This window comes from Alligator mississippiensis, chromosome 10, assembly GCF_030867095.1.
Source record: "Alligator mississippiensis isolate rAllMis1 chromosome 10, rAllMis1, whole genome shotgun sequence".
Classification (NCBI taxonomy): Eukaryota; Metazoa; Chordata; order Crocodylia; family Alligatoridae; genus Alligator; species Alligator mississippiensis.
In genome coordinates, this window is record NC_081833.1 from 43580240 (window position 1) to 43606542 (window position 26303).

Sequence of the window (26303 nt, forward strand, 5' to 3'; positions counted from 1 at the left end):
AATCAGGGGTATCCAACCTTTTTGAACATGGAGCCAGATTATGAACTTTTTATCACCCAGTGGGCCGGTGAGTCACATTCAAAGACCTCATAGGAAGTGGTATCACATCAGGAAGTGATGTCACGTGATCTTTGACACCAATGAAGTAGCAGGAAGTGATAATGAAATGGGTAACCAGTTCAAAACTCTCCCTCTATAGCATCCATCTCTGCCACTGTTTGGGACAGGATACTGAGCTAGATGGACCATTGGGCTGACCAAGCATGGCACTTTTTATGCTCTTACGTTCTTTGGCTGAGCTTCCAAACTATGGCTGAGATTTGCAAAAAGGGGTAGATAGGCATGTTACAAAGTTGTCATAAAAGATTTGGAGCCCTCTAAGTCCCATTCATTTTAGTGGAAGTTGGCCTTTTGACTCAGCGTTAAAAATCTCAGCCCAAGATGCCAACCAAATAAGTCAAAATGAATTTATTTCAGTGGCTATGATTCTGCTTTCTCATACAGAGGCAATGACTCTCACAAAGTATGGCATATTTTAGTAGGATAAAAGCATTTTGAAGGCCACACAGAAAGCAATAAGCAGTCTTTACTCACTTGAGCTTACCAGGTATCAACCACCTGCTGCTTGGGTTCCTGGCAGGTACAGACACAAGTTTATTAGTACGTTGTTCCAGGGTGAGTCTCTGTGCCATAGCCTACATCAGGCTACATCAGGTTTCAGATCTAGGGAGCCTGACCCCTCCCCAGCCATGGGCTTGTCACGTTATACCAATCTGCTGCCCGGTGCAGACCCAGCCAGGCTCCTCCTATCCCCAGCAACATGCGGGAAGCCAGCTTCAGCTGCATGCCACTTTTCCTGGCCGGTGCTGACCCGTCTGGGTCCATCCCATCCAGAGCAGCCTGCAGCTGAAGCTGGCTTCCCACGAGCTGCTGGGGACAGAAGGAGCCCAGCCGGGTCTGCACTGGCCAGCAGAAGCGGTGGCAGAAGAATGAAGCAGAGCTCTACAACTAATGAAGAATAGTTTAAAGGAGAAGATTAAAAGATCCAGGATAAGTTTATAGAGGAGATAGGGTGATAGAAATGGGAGTTCTGGCTCTCCAGTTCAGATGTATAGAATTGTATTTGCCATCTCTAGACTGCAGTGCAGAATGGAGAGCATTCATTTTTCTAAGTATTACACTGACAGTGGGCATGTCTCCATGTGCATTAGCTCAATTTAAAGTTCATTAAGGGAACGTGTCTATATCTGTGCCCTTAATGTGCCTTAAAAACCTTAGGAAGGATAACAAAGAATTTGGACCAGTTTGAAAAAGAATGGGAAAAATTGTTTTAAAAAAATTAACAGACTTATTCCTATGATAGATTTTTGTGTCCATTTGATGTTGCATGCCTCTGTGCTTAGATTTTCATATGCTACTGAAAACAATATACAGATATATTTTCTTGTAGTTATTACAAGAATATACATTTGAGAGATGCTTCAGTGAGAATGGTTTCAAACCACCACCAACATCACTGGACAGAATTGGTCAATTGCCTACCTGAGGCAAAAAGAATGGCTAAAGATGGCCTCAAGATGAGGTTATTTCAGAGCATATATTGACGCAAGGTTTTAATAATAAGCATGCCTATTATTGCCCTCAAGGACTCTAAGAGTCAGAGGCAAATCAAAATTAATATTTACTCCCTGGAAGCAATTTTACAGTGTAACTCAAATATTTATTATCATCAGATTTTTTGCTCTGTTGACAAGGTGATATCTTTTGACCTTGTTCTCAAAAGATGCACATGATGGATAGTTAGAGATTTCATGTTTCTACATTACAGATAGTGGTTGTGTGTGTTGTAAGGGCAGGAAAGGAGAGGGGGAATTATACATACAAGAGAAAAATAGCACATGGTAATTATGCTAATTCTCTTATTCTCCCCCATTCTGGCAAAATGCTGCCATTGCAAAGGTTTTGCAAAACCAGCTAGGAGATATCCTCCTACTGTATTAGTTTTACTGTTCTGGCAGAAATTACCATCTGCTTATGCATAACAGAGCAGGAAGGGAATAGGACTTTCTAGTGGATGAATCACTTTAAACAAATGTGAAAAGTAAAACTGTCCTGAATAAAAGATTTTCCTGCTCCAAACTGTTTACAAAATAACAGGGAAACTGACTATCACAGCATGTTGACTTCATCATTGTTTACATACTTTGTAGGATTTGGACATTAATGTAATTGAACTCACATTAACATTTCAAACATGCCATCTAGTATGGGATGCTGGTACTAGACTTGATCTGAGTCTACAAGAGGCCAGGAAGTGATGGGAGGACAGAAGCAAGAGCTTAACAGAGCCATTAACTGAACAGTCCTTTAATCGTGGAAGTCAGTATACTGTCATTTGTAGTTGCATTTCCTCATCAAGCCAGGACACTGCTTTTCCCCCACCAAAGCAATGGAGCCACAGATATACAGTGACCATGTGTAGGAAATTAGAAGGATAGAGAAAAAGTATTCAGGGTCAGTCAAACACCACACTGGTTAAAATAATTTGAGTTAAAAAAACCAAACATGTTTTCCACTCCTTTCATCTAATCTGTGGGGAAAAACTAAGGGCACGATCTGTTCATTAGTGAGAACAGACTGTTTTGGAGTGCCAGGAAAAAATGGATCATATAGATTTTCTCTCTCACCCACCTCACATGCACCGTACTCTCATGACATATTAAAACCTTTCTCTTGGAGAATGATGGATTTCAGAGAAGCCTTTTTGAATTTTTAATGCTTTTGTGCTACTTAGCTTTTGCTGAATCCACATTTTCTCCTGCATAATCTCAACAATATCTAGAAAAATATAATCCTTTTATCTTTTCACAGCTATTAAACCTGTGCATGCAGCAACAGCCTACTGGATACTTGCCAGTGTAGTTTATAACAGAAAATATTCAAAACCCGAAGACTCAGGCCTGCCTAGGGTGATAAAAGATGGGAGTCTCCACACTACGGCTTCAGTATTAAAGTTAGTGCCAAATCATTGCAGCCCTGTCATGTGCCTCCAGTGGCTAGGCAGACCCGGCCCTAAAGTTAGTGCTGGCTCACATCTACACGTATGTAATGTGCTTTAATTAATTGTGCCTAAATTTGATACTTGCATTTGATACCTAAAAGCATGTGTAAGATGCACACGCATAACGTATTAAATTATGCTAATTTAATACATGCCTGATCCTCAGGCAGTTATCCTACATGTATTAAATTAGGCTAATGCATATTAACATTCCTTGTGTAGATATGCCCTCTGATTATTTAAGAGTCTTATCTGGAGCCATATTACTTGAAGTCCCATAGCAAGTCAGTGGCAGAGTCCCTAGAAGAACCCATGAATCCTAACTCCTTGTTGTCCTACTAATTTTAGCCTAGGCTTAAATGTCAGTGAAGGCTTCTAGAGATTGGCCCATGGCTGCCCCACCCACCCCAGCTCCCGGCCCTTTAAAAAAAAGCTCCGGTGCTCACTGGGTGCTGCCAGGCAGGGGGGCAATCTCTGCTGCCCCATGCTGCACGGGGAGCTTTACCATGAGCCCCCAACCCCCCCGCCCACTCCCCCAGCCTCCCATGGGTGCCTCGGGCGGGTTAGTTCTGGCCCACTAAGAAAAAAAAACCTGAGAAAAGCCCCAGGACTCACTGCTCCTACAGCGGCCTTGGGACTTGGGGGAGCTCATGAATGAGCCCCCCACATGGTGCGGGGCAGTGGGGGGCAGTGGGGATCACTCCCTGCTGGCAGGAATGGTGAGCCCAGGGGATTTCTTGTTTTTTTTTCTTAAAGGGCCAGAGCCATGGCAGGCAGGGCAGCTATGGGGACGGCTGGGGGAGCAGGGGAGGGTTGGGGGGCTCGTGCAGAGCCCCTCATGCAGTGCAGAGCAGTGGGGGGCAGCAGAGATCACCCCCCTGCCTGGCAGCACCCAGTCAGTTGGGGCATTTTTTTTCAAAGTGCCAGGAGCTGGGGCAGGTGGGGCATTGCTGGGCTGGGAGAGAGGGTGTGGAATGGGACTGGCTGATTCAGAGATTTGGGCGAGTCAATTCAGCTGCTTCGTACAGGCCTATTATGTACCTGAATCTACTTAGAGGCCTAATAGGTGGAGTAGGGTCTGGCCCTTCCTCTCAGTCAATCCACAATAATGAAATTAAAACACTGTAATTATCTTGAAATAAAATGTCAACATACATCATTCTTTTTAGTCCCTCTAAGTACCAAAGTGGCCTTAGCGATGCTATAAGCAACTACATGTCAGCTATGAGCAGGTCAGGGTTAGGAAATGAGCAATTGCTGTTCTCTTTAAGTTAATGCTGACTTTGTGAAGGAACATCTTGAGAAGCTGGATACCTTCAAGTCAGCCTGCCCTGACAATCTTCACCCCAGGGTACTCAAGGAGCTGGCGAGCATCATAGCCCAGCCTCTAGCGCGGATCTTTGAAAACTCTTGGCGCTCTGGTGTAGTGCCTGAAGGCTGGAAGAAGGCCAATGTGGTGCCTATCTTCAAGAAAGCGAGGAAAGTGGATCCGGCTAACTATAGGCCCATCAGCCTGACTTCTATCCCGGGGAAGATCTTAGAAAAGTTTATTAAGGAGGCCATCCTTAATGGACTGGCCGACGCCAACATCTTAAGGGATAGCCAGCACGGGTTTATTGTGGGTAGGTCTTGCTTGACCAATCTCATTTCCTTCTACGACCAGGTGACCTATCACCTGGACAAGGGAGATGAGATTGATGTCATATATCTTGACTTCAAAAAAGCCTTCAATCTGGTGTCCCATGATCGTCTCTTGGAGAAACTGGCCAATTGTCACCTTGGGTCCTCCACGATCCACTGGCTGGAAAATTGGCTCCGGGGTCGGACCCAGAGGGTAGTAATTGATGGAAGTCACTCATCGTGGTGTCCTGTGACCAGTGGGGTCCCCCAGGGCTCTGTCCTTGGACCCATACTGTTCAACATCTTCATTAATGATGTGGACACTGGAGTCAGAAGCGGACTGGCCAAGTTCGCCGATGACACCAAACTTTGGGGCAAAGCATCCACACCAGAAGACAGGCGGATGATCCAGGCTGACCTGGACAGGCTCAGCAAATGGGCGGATGAGAATTTGATGGTGTTCAACGCCGATAAATGGAAGGTTCTCCACCTTGGGAAAAAATACCTGCAGCATCCTTATAGGTTCGGCAGTGCTATGTTGGCTAGCACTATGCAAAAAAGAGACTTGGGGGTCATCATTGACCACAAGATGAACATGAGCCTGCAATGCGATGCTGCGGCTAGTAAAGCGACCAAAACGCTGGCTTGCATCCATAGATGCTTCTCAAGCAAATCCCGGGACGTCATTCTCCCCCTGTACTCGGCCTTAGTGAGGCCGCAGCTGGAGTACTGCGTCCAGTTTTGGGCTCCACAATTCAAAAAGGATGAGGAGAAGCTTGAGAGAGTCCAGAGAAGAGCCACGCGCATGATCAGAGGTCAGGGAAGCAGACCCTGCGATGACAGGCTGAGAGCCCTGGGGCTCTTTAGCCTGGAAAAGCGCAGGCTCAGGGGTGATCTGATGGCCACCTACAAGTTTATCAGGGGTGACCACCAGTATCTGGGGGAACGTTTGTTCACCAAAGCGCCCCAAGGGATGACGAGGTTGAATGGTCACAAACTACTACAAGACCATTTCAGGCTGGACATAAGGAAGAATTTCTTTACTGTCCGAGCCCCCAAGGTCTGGAACAGCCTGCCACCGGAGGTTGTTCAAGCGCCTTCATTGAACACCTTCAAGATGAAACTGGATGCTTATCTTGCTGGGATCCTATGACCCCAGCTGACTTCCTGCCCTTTGGGCAGGGGGCTGGACTCGATGATCTTCCGAGGTCCCTTCCAGCCGTAATGTCTATGAAATCTATGAAATCTTCTATCCCTGAGATCCCAGACATTGCTCCCTCTTCTTTCTGATGGGGGATGGCAAGGAATGGTAGAACAGAGACAAGGTTTGCTGTGGCAAAGGAGGTGGTTTCTGGTAGGGATGCAGATCCAAAAAAACCCAGTTCCAACCAGAATCCAGTTTTTGTCCTTTTAGCCATATTAACTCTCCCATCTTCTCTTCAAAAGCCCATTAGTCCTGAAAATGATTTCCCAGTCAGGATTAGCCAGTGTCCTGTTGCTAATATGGATGGTTAATGCAAGGTTCACTGAGTTTTTCTCTAACCACTTACAAAAATTAGAAAGAAACACAACTGATGCTCTGTGTACCCAAGTGCCAAGGAATTATACCACTATATTAGCAGAGCTCTGGTCACAGCTGAGGGGGCCATTTCCATTCTAAGCATCTGTTTTCAGATGCTTATTACTTTCCAAAACAATTAGCCTTTGTGTAGAGATTATATATGCTGGCTGCTAGCCCAGAGAGGAATGTTTTTGATTAAATTCTGTTTTAAGTTAGCTGAACATGGTAATAACTTTCTCTCCTGTCCATTCCCTCTCCCCACCCCCAGCCCCAACTGTTTTTAAAGCCCCAATAATTTTAAGCCATCCTTCCCATAAAATTTCGAACTCTCCATGGATTCAGTCTTTAGTAAGAACTCATACAGTAGCTATACTTGAAAAATCCTTCTTCAGAAAAAAATATGGCAAGGGTTTTGAACTAGCACATGACAATCCGTAGTGTGTTAATTCAGTTATTTTATACCTTTTCCATAGCAGGTTCTTGTCACCTTCTAGCTAGGATCTAATTAAGATCCCCTTCTCTCTTAGTAATATGGGAAGAGCGGCACTGTTATAATCTACTACTTGCAGCTCTTCTCAGCAACACATGCTAGTTTGAACTGTAACACTAAAAAATTTCTAACATGGCTCAATGCTCCAGATTAAACAGACTACGTGCACGTGGCCCAGTGAGGACAGGATGCTGAAATGCAGTCAAAATCACATTAAATCCAGTTTTAGGTAGGTGACCATATGTCTCAATTTAGCCAGGACAGTCCTGGATTTTGAAGGCCAGTCCCAGCTAGCTGGTGTGAATTAAAATGAGCACCCTGTAAATGCAGGGGAGCAGCGTGCAACCTGGCAGGGAAGTAGAGTGATACAGAGCCTGCAGCAGTTTCATGGACTTGGGAACGGGGATGGCGGGGACAGTGTCCCATATTTCCTTATGGTCAGCCTAGCTTTAGGATGTTATTGCATATTAAAACAAACAGTGTGGATGGATTTGAACGGGAGAATCTGTACAAATATTAGTCTTTAGAATAAGTCTGTATGGTAAATAACTGTGTTACTTGCAACTGAATGGTGACCAGGACGGAATTAACACAGGAGAATGGCTGCATTTAGAATCTACAGAAAATACTGTGATTTCCAGAAGTTCACAAGCTCAAATTCAGCTAAGGAAGCATTTTTCTCCTTTCCACTACTCAGAAGGTCAATAAACCCTCTTCCCGTAAAAAGACAAATGTTACTTCAACCTGTTTTTACAGGAATTTCAGTCTCTCTAAATAATCTGAATGTAGAAATCAATGACCATTTCATTTAAACTTCTCAAACCCTAGGCGGTGCAATGTGTACAAAAACCAAGATGCGTTTCTGATCAGTGCACTAGAAAATTAAGTTTGGATGGGAGCAGTGATTCTCAAGCAGTGTGTTGTGATACCCTTTTAAGGGTGCTGCAAAATTAACGTTGTTAGCTGTGCTAACACCTATACCACATAATTCGCAGGATAAATGAAGAGATTTCAAATAGGAATCCATAGCATTAAACACATTTTAACCTGTTGTGGTTTTTCTGAGTTCTTTGCAACATAAGAATTGTTCTATTATATTTCCATAGTCAAAATGTGAAAGTTAAGAACTGGGGTTGCCTTAGGTAAAAAATCTTGAGAACCACTGAATTAGTGTCTCATCTAAACACTTGGTGTACTAGAACCAGAATACAGCTTATTTATGCAGTATTTGAATTAGTCAAGTTAACATTCAAAGCTCTGAAATATCAGCAAGAGGGAACTGTTTCACAGAACTCTTATTGTACTTTGTTAGAGACTTCTAACATAAATCTTAATGACACATTGTTTTAATAGGAGTCCTACACTAATTAAAGAAAACCAGGCCTTGTTCTGTGTATGGGGAGTTTCATCAAGATCATTTGTTTTAAGAATAAAATCCCCTGAGGGTTCTCCACTTTTCTTTGAAATATTAAAAACCACAGCACAGAATTAGCCATTAGATTACAATTCTTGCAATGTTGTATCAAAACCTCATATTTTAGAAAGGAAATTCATTAAGATAGAGATGCGACCTCTTTGAAGAGGTACGTTTTTTCATTCAACAGTAGGGCTGTCTAATTGCTATACCAAAGGACCAGGTCACATATAGTTGTTTCCCTGTCTCCAAGTAGAGAGGCGTCATTGGTTCACATGTCACAGTTAAATTATTGATGGGAAAAGCAGTCTACAAATAGCCAAGTCTTAACTGGTACACATAACCAAAGCACAGAAAAGGTTTAAACAGGAACACATCTACCTCTGGGTCCTCTTTATCCTTTACCTGCCTTGCTAAGCAACATGGGTGCCCAATATTGGGTAGTTATGCCCATATTTCAGCATGTAAGCAGAAGCCACTTGATTTTCAGAATGGCTGAATACAAACAGCTACCACTGACTTGAAATGGATATTCAAAGGTGCTCTCAAAATTAGAGGACATAATTGGAAGCCTAACTTTATATATGTGGGCTAATTTTTTCTCTGTTTTTTTGTGCATCTAAAACAAATCTAGGATATTACAAATGGGTTTCACATTTGCATGGCTCTGTCATATTGAATGAAATAGTTTGAATGTTTGTAATAGTTGCCCATTAGCCAGTTTAGGAAGAAGACAAGATTTATCATCTTATCTAGGCCATTGTTTTGGTCTATGTGAGGAAGGTCCTGGCTTTGCTCAAAGTCTTAACTCTTGAATTTTATCTTTAGAGGCCTTTAACAAAGTTAACCTAAAAATGACCCTTAAGCAAACATCCCACATTCCGAGAAATCAAACCCTAAGAGCCTTTTCAGTAATATGGAAATTCCACAAAGTAATTAAAATGGTCAACAAAAGAAACTAATTACCAAGCAAAAGAATCTGTTAAGTAAGATCTGAGCCCAAATTTGGGAGTAGTGACAGGTTTGGGTAGGAGGGGCCCACGACGGCAACTCACTCAATAAAAACTGTAACCTACTGTCCCAATTTGGAGGTAACCTCACTGCAGAACAAAGAAGGAAGAATTGCAAGTGTAGGCCGGATCAGACTGATCACCTGAACCACCCTCTCTGTGAACACGAATCTCTTAGTTCACGCTGAAGCTGCGGAGCACCCGAAGGGGACTGAAGGAAGGGGTCTTAGTCCTATCAGTATTGAGGCCAGCCCATTGAATCGTATTGCTGAGGTGAGCCCATTGAACCGTACTACTGAGGCCAACCCATTAAATTGTACTACTCAGGAATGAAAGCATATCTAGATGTTTGGCTTCTCGGAATTCTAGGATTGTAAGTATATTATGAAAAATAATAGTATTGATTCAAATTTAACTTTTAGTTGTAATTGTAGTTGTTTTTGTAATACTAATTCTTATAGCATTGTTTGGGAAGGAAGTACATCTGGAGCATTGTTTCTGATATATGTAGTTATTGTGTTCTTAATGTTTGTGGTATTTCTTAAAGCTAAGCAGTGTTATATGTGTAGCAAAGAATTTAAAAATAAAATTATGTTGTATGAATTAAGTGTGCAATCATTGTGAAATCGTGCAATCAACTAAATACTTCCTCAGCCAGTGTATCAAACGAATCAGTAAGTTGTGTGGGATTTTCTCTATTCCATAACCCACTAGAGACAGGCTCATAGCATATACATACAATACGTGTGATGGGAAGAGTAAAGGAAATCTTTTCGTGAGAACCCATGCTTTTATTTCTATCTGGTATTTATTTTTACCTTGGCTGAAGAAAATACTACAAATCTCTTTCATATTTTCTGCAGAACACAATGAAATGTCCTTCCAATGAGAAACTAGAGTAGCTGAAAGAGGTTCATCCTGTGGACAGATCAGGAAGATGGTTTCCCACCTGAAATAGTTCCATGGGTCATTTCCAAAAGAGAAGAACCTCAATATCTACCACAAAATGGACATGCAGAAGTCTGCATTGAGTCTCTGCAATGACATAGCTGCCATAGGAAACACATTAATTGCACACGCAGTGGTATAAAAGGGCCAAAAGGCTCAACATATGGGTATTCCAGTGAGTTAACAGATCAATATCCAAATTTCATTCCAAAGAGAAAATGTAGCATTTTCCTAAGATGAATAATAAAATCTTAAATTATAGTGAGTGATCCCCCATTCCATACTATGAAGAATTTGGAGATGCTCTCTGGCAACTTCTGAATACTATATGTTGACCTGGTTGGGGGATGTTTACTGTATAACTATACTGGTTTGCTTATTAGAGTGCTGTCAGGGAAAAAAAAGCAGAAAGGAAAAGACCAGCTTCAATTGCCAAAGACACAATTCTAGTAATGTTAAGAGAAAGTGCCAAATCTGCTAACTTGCATTATTTTGCAAGTGCCAGATCTACTAATGTGATGAAGTCTATGAATGTAGAAAAACAAAAGAACAGCAGCAGGGTTTTTTAAGTGTCCTTCATAAGGCTGGGGTCTTCTTTAGACTTAATTTCTATTACTAAAACAAACAGTACTTTGGTTTTAAGAAGATGGTCTGTTTGGGAAGAATTGTCAGCATCCAAACTTGGTTGAACAAAGGAATAAAGCAGTTGACATGCAGGGTGCTATAAATATGGAATCCAGTGTGGGAACCCTCTGAATTCCTTCCTGAAAAGGTAAATACTTGGGATCTAGCACCTGGGAAGGGACACTCAGAAAGACCATAAGGGTAAGGGTGATAGACCTAGCCTTGTAACTGTGAGACACATTAAATACCAAGTCCTATTACTGCTAGTACATCTGCATATTGTAGAGCTGCCTTATTGGGGAATACATTTACAGAAGCTGATCCCCAGCCAATTAAGCAACTATTTGTGATGCTATAAAGGACATCCCAGGCCACTAACAAAGCACTTTGATTGCTTTTTCTTATCATGGGATTGCAGCTCTTCTCCAAACAATGACCTCTGAAATGTCAGGCTTCTCATTTAAAAAGCAACAGCTGATTTTTCAGAGTTTTAAGTGTTCATTCAGTGCTTGAGTCATATAATAGACACAGACAGAACACTTTCCAAGAAGCATCCCCTACTGTTCAGCTTCCCCTTTTGCCATTAAAGCAACATAAATTTCAGCATTTACCATCTTTTCTGTTCATAGTGCTCTCATTTTACAGTGTGTCATGCTTTGGTTTTAATTTTCCTTAATATGTACATCATCAATTCTATAGCTTTTCAATATAATAATTCTTTCAGTTAAATACTGCAAGACTACTTTCTCCTCCATTTTCCAACCATTGTGTTAAATTAATGTTGACAGCAATATTTTTGTAAGATATAAACTTTCCACTTTTCTCTTCCCTGCATTCTATAATCTAGGTGACAGAAAACAGCCAGGCTCCTTTCTCTGAAAAAGCTTTCATCTTTTATTTTTACAATGTTTTACCAAGTAAGGTTTTCTAAATGTCATACATATTATAGACAGCACTTTTCTCCCACAGTATTTAGTACACATTATATACCTTAACAAGCTTCACGCTACCACAGTAGAGATACAACAGTATGATAACATCCATTTTGTTGCTAAATTTTGACATAATGAACAATTGACCTAGATAAGTTCACTTGTTAACAAGAGTCAGGTTATAGTCTTGTTATAGCTACAAGATTTGGCTTTCAGTCCTCTACTCGAATAACTAAGAAGCAATAAATGCTTTTATATTTTGTTCAGTTTTACCAGCTCCAAGTGTTCAAAAAATGAGGCAGCCCACTCTCCCTCTCCCCCCCCCCCCCATACCACAGTTTGGAAATGCCCTTCTTTCTATACTGCACTTTACAAGCAAATTCATGATAAGCTCCTGAAAGAAAGCTTACCACACTCTATGATAGGTACAGAAGATAAAGTAACTGGTTACCAAATTTTATCATGTATGTTACTATTAATGGGCAGATCTAAAATTTTGAAAAAGGGGGTGTATATAGTCAGAACCATCATCCCATATAAAACAACAAATATTTTTCCCCAGTTGAAAATAAAATAGAAGCTTTACTAATATGCTAGGGACCAAGGGATGCATTATTCAGTTTAAGACTGAAGCAAAAACAAATACAGTTTCATTAAAATGAGTTAAAAGCAATCTTCAGGGCTGTGAAACAGGAGCTTCAAAAGTAGCCTACAGCAGAATTGCAAAATGAAGTATAGCATGATTGGTGGAACATCAAGAGCATTAATAGAAGAGAGGCTCTCTAACTCCTGTGGAATGAAGAGTTTAGAAGGAATTGGGTAGATTATAATGAGCCATAAGGTCAATTAACTCCTTCAGCATTGCCTAACTAGAAATGCACCTGCCTCTGCCAGGTAGTTGGTTTAAAATACTGAGCAGAAATCAAAAGTAAGTGCAAGTGCACCCACCCTTGATCTAACCCTGTACTCAGATAACACCACATAATACTAGGTCCAGTGCAACCTTCGTGACTTCAGTTCCCACTTACGTCAACACTTTGCATGAGCCCTGCCAGCCAACTATAACAACACAGGCATCTTGGGCATTTTTATACATGCAAGTGCTGTAGCTTGCAGTCGTATAAGTGGTGTGTCAGCGTGGAGAAAATGGCAGCGGTACGCTTTTGAACTAAAACACATAGAAGGTGTTTTAGTTCAAAAGTGTACTACCACCATTTTCTCTGCGCTGATGCACATTTCATCATTTATACATCTGCAAGTGGCACAGCACCATGTACATCAGCTCCGATGAGGAGCTGACTTGATTAATCAAGTCTGCTCTGATGCACCAGATCTCCAGCAGGTCTGGGCACAAAAATGTATGTGTATAAATGCTTGTGAAGGAGCGAGACAGAACTCACAGCATGGAGGGCTGGCAGGGCTAGGGCTGCAGCTGCAGCCTGGAAAGGAAGGAAAATACCCACCAAAGACACAGGGATCAAGACCAGGCAGGATCACCATAGGCATTGCCTCCCAGGAATATATAGTTCAAAGTCATGGCAGGCGAAAAAAATGTAAGATCCATTTCCTGGCAGACCTGGTGATCCAGAGCCAAGGTCTGCCTACAGGTGGTGACAGGGTAGATGAGCACAGGGCAGCACGAGCAAGCCCTATAATACCTACAGATGTAACATTGCCCCTTTTTCTTTAGGCAGTCTTTACCATTAAACATTCTTGGGGTCTGATTGTATCCTTGTTGGAAGGAAATGAATTTTTTTCATTGATTACATGGGAAGCAAAAGCATCCCCCTTCCCCTTAGTATTTTTTAATTTCTTGACATAAGATGACACATTATAATATGTCCTAATGGTCCATTTAATGACAACTCTACATGCCAAACCATGTGGCACCCACAAGGACAGCCCAGCCTGAAGAAGGAGAACATCGGGAACCTGCAATCCATGGGGCGGCCAGCAGTACACCACAGGTAAGCAATAAGCAGGTGTCACAGAGCACTGAGGTGCCCTGCTCCTAGAGAGGGGAAACTGCTGGAGAAAAGAGCCCTAGAAGGGAATAAGAGCCCACCTGCGGGTTGCCAGGGCAACTGGAGGTAGCAAATGACCCACACCTGCCAGTGGTCAGCTGCCTGTAGGAGGCAGAGCCTGGCTCTTATAAAGCCCAGGAGCAGAGGCCTGAGGCAGTTCCCTGCCAGCAGCCAGAGAGGCAGGAGCTCCTGGAGTAGGGATGCGAGAAGCAGCGAGACCCGCAGGTACTGCTTGAGCAGAGTTCTGGATGGCAGCTCTAGGGCGTTTGTGCAATGTGGTTTAGCCAGGCGGCTTTACGTTATGTTATAGCCAGGAGGCTTGAGTTTCTGTAGCATTTTGTTGTTTATTGCACCGGTGGTTTGGGTGAGGCTATAAGGGGTTGGAGGAGGCCTCATCAGCAACTCACAACAGAGTGTGAGGACCCCGGTGCCAGTGAGGGCACAGTATCCTCAAAGGGGCCTCACAGCAGAGTGTGAGGACCCCAGCGCCAGTAAGGGCACAGCTTACGGGGTGCTTGGACCCCAGCCTCAGAGAGGGGGCATTTTGAGAAGCCCCAGTGCGGGCATAGCAAGCCCCAGAGAAGGGGGGCAGCACATTTTAGAAGCCCAGGTGTAGGCACAGCGAGTCCCAGAGAGGGGCACGCACTTTTGAGAAGCCCTAGCATAGGCGTGGCGAGCCCCAGAGAGGGAAGCGCAACTTTGAGAAGCCCAAGTGTGGGCGCAGAGCGCCACCAGGAGGAGGGCAGCATTTTAAGAAGCCCAAGGTGGGCACGGCGAGCCCCGAAGAGGGGAGCTCCTTATTGAGAAGCCCGGTGTGGGCGTGGCCAGTCCCAGAGAGGGGGCGCTATTGGGAAGCCCTAGTACAGGCACATAGAGCCCCAGAGAAGGGGACAGCTTACTGGAGACCCCCGAGAGGGGCTGTTATACAGAGAAGGCCCCAGAGAGAGGGCAGCACTGCGGGAGGCCCCGAAGAAGGGGGCAGCACTGCAGAGAAGGCCCAGACTGGGCACAGAGCCCCAGGAGGGGGCGGTGATATTGAGACGGCCCGAAAAAAAGGCGGCAATACAGAAGAGACCCGAGAAATGGGCGTGAGTGTATGTAGAAAGACAGACCAATGTCAATTCCATCTGCGAGGCTTGGGGCGTGGTATCAGGGGTGGTTGGAGCCATGCACAGCCCATAAGGCTAGGGTGCTCCGAAGCACCCGTTTGCAAGACAAGACCCACGAGGAGTCCGGGAAATCATGGGGTCAGAATCAACATAGAGACGTGTCCAAGAGGGCGCAAGGCAGCCTCCCAACCAATTTAAACCATCAAAGACGTGGCGGGCAAGAAACAGAGGGTGCCCTTGGGCCAACTAGGCACGGAGAGGGGGCCTTAAGGAGATCACGGCCCTCCTACAGGGCCCCACCATGACAGCAGGTAAGCAATAAGGGGCCCTTTGGGTATCAGAGCGGGGGGCAACAAAGGCACCAGTCACAGGGCTCAAGTGCCTATACACTAATGCTAGGAGCATGGAGAGCAAGCAGGATGAACTAGCACTCCTGCTAGCAGAAAACACCTGCGACTTAGTAGGGCTAACAGAAACCTGGTGGGATTCTTCCCACGACTGGGCGGTACACATTGAGGGTTATAAGCTGTACAGAAAGGATAGAGTGGGGAAGAGAGGGGGAGGGGTTGCGCTCTATGTCAATGAGTGATATACATCGACCCTTATCAAAACGGAATCGGACGAGGAGAAAGTAGAAGGATTGTGGGTTCGGTTACATGGAGGTCAAGGAGAAAGGGATTTGGTTGTAGGAGTCTGCTACAGACCCCCACACCAAGGGGAAGAACTAGATTTGGGGCTCCTGAGGCAGCTCTCGAAGACCATAAAAATTAGGGAGGTGGTAGTCATGGGGGACCTAAACTACCCAGACATCTGCTGGGAGATGCAGACAGCAAAGTACCACCGTTCACGCAGGTTCCTATTCTGTGTACAGGACCTCCATCTGTCACAGGAGGTACATGGTCCCACTAGGGGGAATGCCTTGCTGGACCTGGTATTGGCAATGGGGGATGACATGGTAGGAGACCTACAGATTGGTGGTCACCTGGGGGACAGTGATCACCAAATAATAGAATTCATCATAAGACATCGAGTGGGTAAGGTAACTAGTAGGGTGAAAGTGCTAGACATTAGGAAAGCTTGATTTCAATGAACTCAGGCGTTTAGTCAAGGACACACTGCAGAGTAAGAGTTTTGAAGAGATGGGAGCCCAGGAAGGGTGGCTGTGCCTTAAGGAAATGATCCTTCGGGCACAGAGGGAGACGATCCCGATGCAGGGAAAAAAGGGGAAAGAGGCCAAGAGGCTTCCTTGGCTGACCAGAGAAATCCAGAGCAGCCTACAGGCAAAAAAGGGGGCATATAAAAAGTAGAAATGGGGAGAGATTACTAAAGAGGAGTATACCTCCTCTGCTCATGCTTGTAGGGAGGCAGTTAGACAGGCAAAAGCTACCACGGAGCTGAGGATGGCATCCCAAGTTAAGGATAACAAAAATTTGTTTCTTAGATATATAGGGAGTAAAAGGAAGGCCCAGGGTGGAATAGGACCTCTACTAAATGGGCATAAGCAATTGGTGACGGACAGGGGGGACAAGGCTGAACTCCTCAATGAGTTCTTTGCCTCAGTGTTCCTAAGCGAGGGGCAAGACAAGGCTCTCACTGGGATTGTAGAGAGGCAGCAGCAGGGCACCAGACTACCAAGCATAGACCCTGAGATGGTGCAGAGGCACTTGGAGGAACTGGATGCATTTAAGTTGGCAGGCCTGGATGAGCTCCATCCGAGGGTACTGAAGGCACTGGCTAACGTCGTTGCACAGCCACTGGCAGGAATATTTGAACACTCATGGCGCACAGGCCAGGTCCCAGAGGACTGGAAAAGGGCCAATGTGGTCCCCATTTTCAAGAAGGGGAGGAAGGAGGACCCAGACAACTATAGGCCAGTCAGTCTCATCTCCATCCTTGGCAAAGTCTTTGAAAAAATTATCAAGGCTCTCATTTGCGAGAGCTCCGCAAGAAAAATTATGCTGAGGGAAAACCAGCATGGGTTCGTAGCAGGTAGATCATGCCTGACTAATCTAGTCTCTTTTTATGACCAGGTTACAAAACACCTGGACACAGGAGTAGGGGTTGACGTCGTTTACTTAGACTTCAGGAAGGCCTTCGATACAGTATCCCACACCATACTGGTGAACAAGTTAAGAGGCTGTGACTTGGATGACGGCACAGTCCAGTGGGTGGTGAATTGGCTAGAGGGTCGCACCCAGAGTCGTAGTGGATGGGTCAGTATCGACCTGGAAGGACGTGGGCAGTGGGGTCCTGCAGGACTCGGTCTTTGGACTGATACTCTTTAATGTCTTCATCAGCGACTTGGATGAGAGAGTGAAGTATACTCTGTCCAAGTTTGCGGATGACACAAAACTGTGCGGAGAAGTGGACACACCGGAGGGCAAGGAACAACTAGAAGCAGACCTGGACAGGTTGGACGTATGGACAGAAAACAAAAGAATGCAATTCAACAAGGAGAAATGCAAAGTGCTGCACCTAGGGAGGAAAAATGTCCAGCATACCTACTGCCTAAGAAATGACCTGCTTGGTGGCACGGAAGCAGAAAGGGATCTTGGAGTCCTAGCGGACTCCAAGATGAACATGAGTCGTCAGTGTGACGACGTCATCAGGAAAGCTAATGGCACTTTATCGTGCATCAGCAGATGCATGACGAACAGAACCAAGGAGGTGGTACTTCCCCTCTATTCGGTGCTGGTCAGACCGCAGTTGGAATACTACATGCAATTTTGGGCGCTGCACTTCAAGAGGGATGTGGATAACCTGGAGAGGGTCCAGAGAAGGGCCACTCATATGGTTAAGGGCTTGCAGGCCAAGCCCTATGAGGAGAGACTAGGGCACGTGGACTTCTTCAGCCTCCGCAAGAGAAGGTTGAGAGGCAACCTTGTGGCTGCCTATAAGTTCATCATGGGGGCACAGAAGGGAATTGGTGAGGTTTTATTCACCAAGGCGCCCCCGGGGGTTACAAGAAATAATGGCCACAAGTTAGCAGAGAGCAGATTTAGACTAGACATTAGGAAGAACTTCTTCACAGTTAGAGTGGCCAAAGTCTGGAATGGGCTCCCAAGGGAGGTGGTGCTCTCCCCTACCCCGGGGGTTTTCAAGAGGAGGTTAGATAGGCATCTAGCTGGGGTCATCTAGACCCAGCACTCTTTCCTGCCTATGCAGGGGGTCAGACTCGATGATCTATTGAGGTCCCTTCCGCCCCTAACATGTATGAATCTAGATCTCAACCAGGGCTCTTAAAATCTTGGAGACTAAAGATTCTCAGACAGATTAAAGCTTGTATGAAAATAATGAGAAAAGGGTGGGGGGCAAAAATTAATGGTGCTAAAGTGCAGAGGGAAAGAAAAGAGTAAAATATTGACATTCCCTAATAGACTATAAAATGCTTGAGTCACAGCTAGTTATTGGGATGAGTAACACATTTCAGTGATGAAAAGAAAGCCTTCTGCAAAGGAAGATGAATCATCACATGCATTAATTAGTAGGTCAGGTGCAAAATTATCTCTCACCTTCAGCATCCTAGAATAATACATAACTGAACAATCAAAATAATCAGGGGGCCCAAAGGATACAGATACATTTATTACTGCATTGAGGAACAACTCTGCATATAACTGTCCACTAGCAGAGGTGCATGGAAACCACCCATTCCAGTCAGCACCAACAGCCACCTGCAAAAAGTGTGGCTTCTAATATAGTCTCAGTAAGGTTTCAGTGTTAACAACGGAATCAGTGGTTCTCAGCTTCCTGAGACATGAGGCATCTCTCCATACCACTTGTGAACTGACATTCCATTTCAAATACCGATTTATTTACCATAGTGGCTTATCTGCTGGAAGAAGGACTGGGAAGAAGGAGCAGCCAGCTTGCGCTGCAGTGAGTAGAGGGAGGAGAAGTGAGTAGGAGGGAAGAGCCTGCATTTACTTCTTCACAGGAGCCTGTTCTTATCTTGCTAATCTCTCTCCCAATAGCACCTTCAGAGGCTGTCATGGCACCCTGGTTGAGAATCACTGAACTGAATTGACTCCATGGGCCCAAGATAACATCCCAAAGACTATGTGACTCTCAAACATCTTACAGTCCATCAGGCAATGCCAATACCTTACTGGGCATTTTTACATGTTCATGTACCTGTAATTACAGGTACTAACTTAATGCATTGTGATTGGTGCATGATTTTTTGTGATGCTAATGTGCAGTAGACTAATACTATGCATTAGCACAGTTTTAGCTTGCCACACTAAGGCAGAATTAGTCTACTGAGCATTTAGCACCTGGTGCAGATACATGCACTGTTTTCTTTCTTTCTGTTCTTTAGTTACATCAGGTTTTCAGGAGGAAAGGGGGGGGTCCCTCTCCCTACCTTCTTACTATCTTCAATCTGCCCAAGAACCTTTAATTTCCAAGATTTAAGAAAAAGTGGCATACTGCCATGCTACTGGATAATACTTTTTGCAGAATTCCATGAGTTTCAAATTTTCATTTTAAACACAAAAAAGATTAAAATCCTAACTTCAGTTAAAACTTCCTGAAAAGACCCAATGACCTGCAGGCAGAGAGCCTGGAACAAAACATTTCAATTTTCAATGACATTTGGGCTCCTGAGACCCTAAGGTTCTATGAAAAAGCATACCACGAATGGCAGTATGAACTATTATCAGAAAAAGCAACGAGTCCTTGCCATCTATACCGTACTTCTAAAGGAAGTCACAGATTGGATGCGTCACTTTTTTAACTGCAGGGATTTCATATTCTACTGTAAGAAATCATTCAACTCTGAGACAATTATTCACATCTCTCCAACGTGTATTACTTAATAACCCCAAATTCTGAAAAAGGCCAGAGCAGTAATGAGGGAACAGGGATACACAAATGATTTATAGCTGTTCCTGGCCATCTGCCTAAATGTAGGCTGCAAGAACATATGTTCTTACAATTGTCTGGCACAAATTGCTAGTGAGTTACAGTGATTATACACAGCAGCATATTTGTACCAGATTCAGTGTTTTCATTATTTAATTTTTACCAGCTGTTGCAAACTATCTTTGATAAATATGGCTGATAAGCAGAAGATACATAATTAAATGAGATTCCAATAGATGATAAGCAGGAGATACATAATTAAATGGAGATCCCCACACTCCTCTGCTACTGAGAACAAAAGGAATTTGAGTCCAAGCACATAGGTGGGAAGAATGCACTCACCAGTGGTTATTTTCTCCTTACTGCTGTTAAACTCTGTTCTCTATTGCTTCTTTAATGTTTGTTATCCCCAGCGTTGATCATGGTTAATTTAAAAATATACAAGTGAAAGACATGGAAAAGCAACAATACATAGAAAGAAATAACCAACCTCTAGAAGCCTTCACTGACATTTAAGCCCAGGCTAAAATTAGTAGGATAACTAGGAACCTCTAATGGAACGTGGACTGAAAAATCTGAAGACAGCTCTAGAAATGCTCTGCCAGCCACCACTAATGTATGAAACATTGTTAATAAAGTTATCTTACACCAGTGTTTCACAAACAATGTGCATTTGTATTTATATGTGTATGTGGCATATAAGTACAGAGCAAATTGCAACAAGGATTATTTTTAAACATTTTCTGTATGCCAACATGCGCATGCATAATGCTGTAGACATGCATGCTGGATATCACACACACATTCCCAACTATTCACCCGCCCACACAACCAAAAGATCAGTTTATCAAAATGCCTGCAAAGATAAGATCTTCAAAGTATGAAAGCAGGACAAAACCCAAAACATTTAAAGTATTTTGAAGCCTCTCTCTGCCACTGATGTCAATTTACAGGCAGGTTTTGTAATGGAGGTACAAACAAAATGCACATACTTCTGGAAAACCCATCGAAGCCTGTTCTGAGAACCAAATGAGACATATGCATCATCACCTAACTAAATTGCAAGCACTGATGGCTTAGCACATACAGTCGATGCACGTGTATTTCTTATACCCCATTTCAAAATGTTAACCAGGAATACAGTAATTAAAAAACAATCCCAGCCCTATTTCTAAACATAAGGATGTAAGAAACTCTTTGTTTCTGTCCTGTATGTAATAACCACATTGCCATTAATTATACAATCACATTGCCTGTAATACTATCTGAACAGTATCGACCTGTTTTTTTAAGGCAGGGAGTGGAGGTAGTTTCTGCCAATGCTAAGTTTTACAATGAACGTAGCATGGCCAGAACTGTTAGCTATACAGATAACAGTACCTGAACTATCTAGTTTTAACCTTACTCAAATGATTGTAATGTTGATGCATTCCAAAAAACGTGAGTACTTATCATCCTTGTCTTCAAAAACTGGCCGCATTTCTACCTAATGTGAACAGCAGCTGTTGTTCATGCTCCCCTGCTCCTACAGCTGCAGCTCCTGCTTCTGCAAAGGACTGCTTTGCCAATGACAGAGACTCCTTGCTGTGCTTTTTTGGTCTCAATTTTGCCCCAACATAACATGAACAATTTGGCAGGATGAATTACTTGCTAGAGGTATGTGAAAAGTGTCCTAGACATACAGTTGATGAGATGGATCAAAAAGTGCCCTGGCTGTTAATCAGTATCAGGCAGACTGGACATTAGGAAGAACTTCTTCACAGTTAGAGTGGCCAAGGCCTGGAATGGGCTCCCAAGGGAGGTGGTGCTCTCCCCTACCCTGGGGGTTTTCAAGAGGAGGTTAAATAGGCATCTAGCTGGGGTCATCTAGACCCAGCACTCTTTCCTGCCTATGCAGGGGGTCGGACTCGATGATCTATTGAGGTCCCTTCTGACCCTAGCATCTATAAATCTATGAATCTATGAACTCCTGAAAATACAATTTTTACTAGAGTTTGCAAACTTTTAACTTTTTCATGCGATAGTATGCACAGTTCCGCCACAAAATTATTCTGCAGACATCATTCCCTTGCCTACCTTTCCAATCCTAGTTGCACACACAGAGTAGCATAACTAGGGGAGGCCAACCAGGGCACTGATTAAGGGTGTCACCCCTAGGGCGGCCACTCTGGACACAAACTGCCTGTTATGCCTTTGCAGCCACTTTTTCTTCCATCCAACTGAATAGCTGTGGACAGCAAAATTAAGTCAACATTCATGTGACAAGATCAAGAACTCAATTTAATATGGTGGGAGTGTCTGCTTGGAAGCTAGCATGCCTCCTTGCCCATTTTGAGTGTGCTGTTCATTTCTCTCAGGTGAAAGCTTAACCATTAAATACCTCGTGTCATGATACACTCAGGGAAATCATCATCTCCTCGCAGAGTTTTTCAGTTTCAATTTCTCTGCTACAGTGTTCTCTGCCTTCTAAGGATGGTGTGCTGGATTAATTTGCTCTTTTACATCATTTCAATAATCAAGAAGAAGAATATTAATAGATTTCAGTGCTTGAGAAGCAAAGCAAGAACAAGGTCACAAGGAAGCTTTGAGAAAGAATGGACACCGGTGCAATGTAAACAAGTGGCAGTCCAGCCATTCTACTGTTCCAGTTGCAATATGTGTCCACTAGGCCTGTGTGAATAGGGAAGTATTTGATTTGGATTCGGCTGATTTGAAGGACAGCAATTCGATTCGGTGATTTGAATTGCTGTCCCCATTCCATTTGGCCGAATCAGAATCGGAGATTTGGTGCTGATTTGGAGATTCGGATCAGCCAGGGATAGGCAGATACAGCCAGGCAGCTGCAGGTTCTCCTGCAGCTACTCCAGCTGTGCCTGCCTCTCTCTGGTGGGGGGAGCCATGGGAGAAGCCCCCATGGCTGCCCTGTCCAGCCACATCCCCCACCCAGCCCCACCTACCTGGCACCTAAAAAAAAAAGAAAAAAAAAATGATTGCAGAAGTGGGGATCGGGGCCTCTGAGGGCTTGTGGCAGAGCCCCAATGTGCAGTGTGGGGCAGTGGGAGGCAGTGGAGATCGCCACCCCACCCCGGGCACCTGTGCAGCAGCTAGCCATACACGGGTGCAGCGCTGTCTGGGAGCTGGGGCCACTGGGGCTGAGTGCTGCTGGGCTCTGGCTGACATGTAGAGCCACCCCAGCTCCCAGACAGCACACGGTGCCCTGCCAAGCCATGCCGCACCTGTGCAATGCAACAGCTGCCTCACAGATGCCAGGTGAGGGGGGTGATCCCTGCTGCCCACCACTGCCCCATGCTGCATGGGGGGCTCTGCCATGAGCCCTCAGAGGTCCTAATCATTGCTGCCAGAGCTAGTGAGTATGGGGCTTTTTTTTTTAAGTGTCAGGAGGCTGAGGCTGGGGCTGGACGGCATGGGTGAAGGGGGGCGGGATTCCATTGGGGCAGGGCTGGGCAGAAGAGGGGCAATCAGGGAGCAGGGGCTGTATGGGGGGGGGGGGGGGGACTCTGCCATGTGGCCCCAGAGCCCCTGCTACAGCTGGTGAGTTTAGGGCATTTTGAGTTTTTTGATCAGGGAGCTGGGGCTGAATGTGGGGGCTCTGCAATGAGCCCCCAGGGGCCCTGATCACTGCTGCTAGAGCCGGTGAGTGCTGGGAGGCTGGGGCTGAGGTTGGGCAGGGCAGCCATGGGGGCTTCTTACATGGCTCCTCCGGTTATGTCTGCCTCTGCTGCAGTGGGGGTAGCCACAGGAGAAGCCCCCATGGTTGCCCTGCCCAGCCCCATCCTCCACCAAGCCCAGCCGGCATGGGGGCAGGCACAACACAGGCACAGCTGTCTCTGGGCAGCAGCAGGGCATAGCCCCCACTCCCAGTGCTGCTGTGCCTGCATCCCATGCCTCCCCTCCCCGAGTAACATGCCCCCCTGCCCCAGCTGGGCAGCTTGTCCCAGTCCCAGCCCTAGCCCCAAACCCTCCCTCTCCCATGACCCTTCCCTTCCCCCCCCCCCAACCCCAACAGACTTACCAGCTGGAGGCATGTGTGTCAGCTGCCTGTTTAGTCTATGGCCAAATCTCCAAAGTGGCTGATTTTTTTCTGAAGCTTTTCCAAATCTTCATATGCTTCTAATTGGTTCAGAGCTTTTAATTGGTCTCCCAATTCAATTTGGATTTAGAGATTTGGTCCCTGAATAGGGCCAAATCTCCTCCGAACTGAAGCTACTGAAGCTTCGCACAGCCCTAGTGTCCACAGTTGGAACAGCAGTAGCTTCCTGAGCCACTAGGAAGAACCACATGATTAGTCCAGACTCCACAGAGCCAAGTTTGTGAACCAACAATTTTACTGCATTTCTTGAGACAAGGTTCACATTTTTTGGCTTTTGATCTGAAGTACCTAATAGCTCCATAAATGTTTCACAATGCCCTTTGCTGGCTGTCATCATGCCATGTAGGCACATTTGCTATGCAATGCCCAATTAGTATTTCAGGCCTGGCTCCATACAGCAGCCCAGCTCATGCGTTTAGAGAAGATATTTCTTTTAAAAGTCATACTCTGCTAATTGAATGGATTTTCAAAGCTTCCTACTGAAAAAAATGCTCCCATGCTCCTACTTTCCACAACTCATAACAAAGCCATTAAATCTGCCAGCCATCACTGAGTCCTATTCACTTCTATTCCTCCTGAAGTCTCTAATGAGGACTAGGGAAGGAAAACCACATCTAGCAACCCACAGAGAAAGAAAAAAACCCAGCCTAGCTGCTTTGGGTTAACAACCTATGTCAAGCTTTAATTGGTATACTTCAGAGGGAATCAGGAATATTTGAAAAACACTGCCCTCTCTAGATCAAATAGTTCACTTCAAATTGCCAGGCTAAAATGTAACCTGTACTCAATGATTTCTATTTTGATCTATCATGGAGATCCAGACAGTGTCATCTGTCTCAGTCTCTCTTGCTGTTTTAAAGGATTTCAAATGCTGGCCAGACCATTAGCAACTGAAACTGAAGCATGCAACAGGAACATTCAAACACAATGTGGTCTACAGGACATGGCATGAGGCTAAGAATCAAAAATAGGGGTTCTAATCTTGGTTCTGCTGTGACCCAGTCTGTGCATTTGGACAGGCAACAGCCTTGACAATGATTCTTTCCCCTAATGTGAAATCTGGATAATACCAAGTCTGTCTACCTCTGGGACCTACAGGTAAACTCTGCAAGCAACTGATTAATTCATCCTCATGAGAATACATGGGTCTACCATGCCTAATGTCCTGATATGAGGACATTGAGCATCCCAGCAAAGCATTGTTCCCTTGGGCAGATGCATAAGGCATGCTGATGCACAGAGATCAGTAAATATCACATGCAGCAGCCACAGGGAGACCACAGATCTCTTTACTAGGAAGCTAACAGTCTCCCCCACACAAGGCTGCAACAGGTGACTCTGCTCCACTGTTCATGACTTTTTCAAACAGATGACTCTAAACTCATTAAATGTATATTTTCCTAACTTCAAGTGGCATTAGGATTAGCAGGGAGACTCATAAACTACATGCTGATTCATCTAAGAGCTGGAGGACATGTGTGCCATACATTACCCTTTTGTCTAGATATGTTTGTGGCATAATCTGACTCTAACATAACTGCTATTGCTTCAGGGGTGAACATGCTTTAGAATCAGAAGGAAGTAAATACCACAAGCTGACAAGGATGCCTCAAGAAGACAACATATCAGGTGACACACTGGATTTTTTTTTCACCTAACGTGATATTTTGGCTGTCTACTCCATAGCATGAGGACAAATACCCAAGATGATTGTCCTTAATGCTGCAGTTACTCAGGATTTCTATGAGTATGTTAAATCATAATGTATATGCAGAGGATGGTAATGGCTAGAAAATAATATTTAAAAATTTGTTTTTAGAAATTGGCTTGTAGGTAAAATAAATATTGTATTAGAACAATGGTTCAGGGGAACACACCAAGGGTTATTTGATTTTTAAAAGCCTGCATGTAACAAAGTTTTCTTTAAGGCCCACTAAATTATCAAGCATAAAATAAGACACCCACAAGCTAGTTCTAATCATAAAGATCAGGTAGATCGCCTACCCTGGCTATCTTCCATTAGACAGGTAACTATTCTCTACTGTTCCCATGATACTCTGATACAATGCAGACCACTCTTATAAGAAAAGAGGAACAGGGTCAGTGTGGCGGCGAAGTGCCCCCACAGGCTAGTGAGGGAGAGAAGGGGGGACCCACAGACCCTGAGAGCAAGCCCCCAGAGGGGCATACATACCGGCTGAGGAGCAGCGGGAGGAAGAGCCACATCCGCAGCCACGCGAGCCGCCATTACGCCGGCTCTGGCAACAGCTGTTCCCCGTGCGGCGAACAGCTGAGCCAATCCCAGCGGCCGGAGCGGCCGCTGCGGGAAGGTTTAAAAACGCCGGCAGGACAGGGAGGGAGAGAGAGCCAGGGAGAGAGAGTACGGGTGTGCTGCCCGTGCTGCGGGCTCTCGCACGGAGTGGAGAGGACCCAGCCTGCGGGTCTCAAGCAGGCAGCTTAGACAAGAGCTGGAAGCCTTTCGCAAACAGCAAAGCAAGAGACAGTCAGAGAGTGCAAGCCGAGGCACTCTCTC

The 26303-nt window shown here is 44.7% G+C and overlaps 1 protein-coding gene across 7 annotated transcripts in view; it reads right to left on the minus strand.

Moving 5' to 3' along the window:
- NECAB2 (N-terminal EF-hand calcium binding protein 2) overlaps nt 1-26303 on the minus strand; it is a 441556-nt gene that overhangs the window by 368956 nt on the left and 46297 nt on the right. Inside the window, exon 1 of one of the 7 annotated variants that reach the window (XM_059713751.1) lies at nt 23693-23720. The exons of the other annotated variants lie outside the window; for them this stretch is intronic. Within the exon in view, the coding sequence (XP_059569734.1) occupies nt 23693-23705 (13 nt within the window). The 5' untranslated portion in view covers nt 23706-23720. Of the gene's footprint in view, nt 1-23692; nt 23721-26303 lie in introns of those variants that run through there. 7 annotated transcript variants of the gene reach the window in all.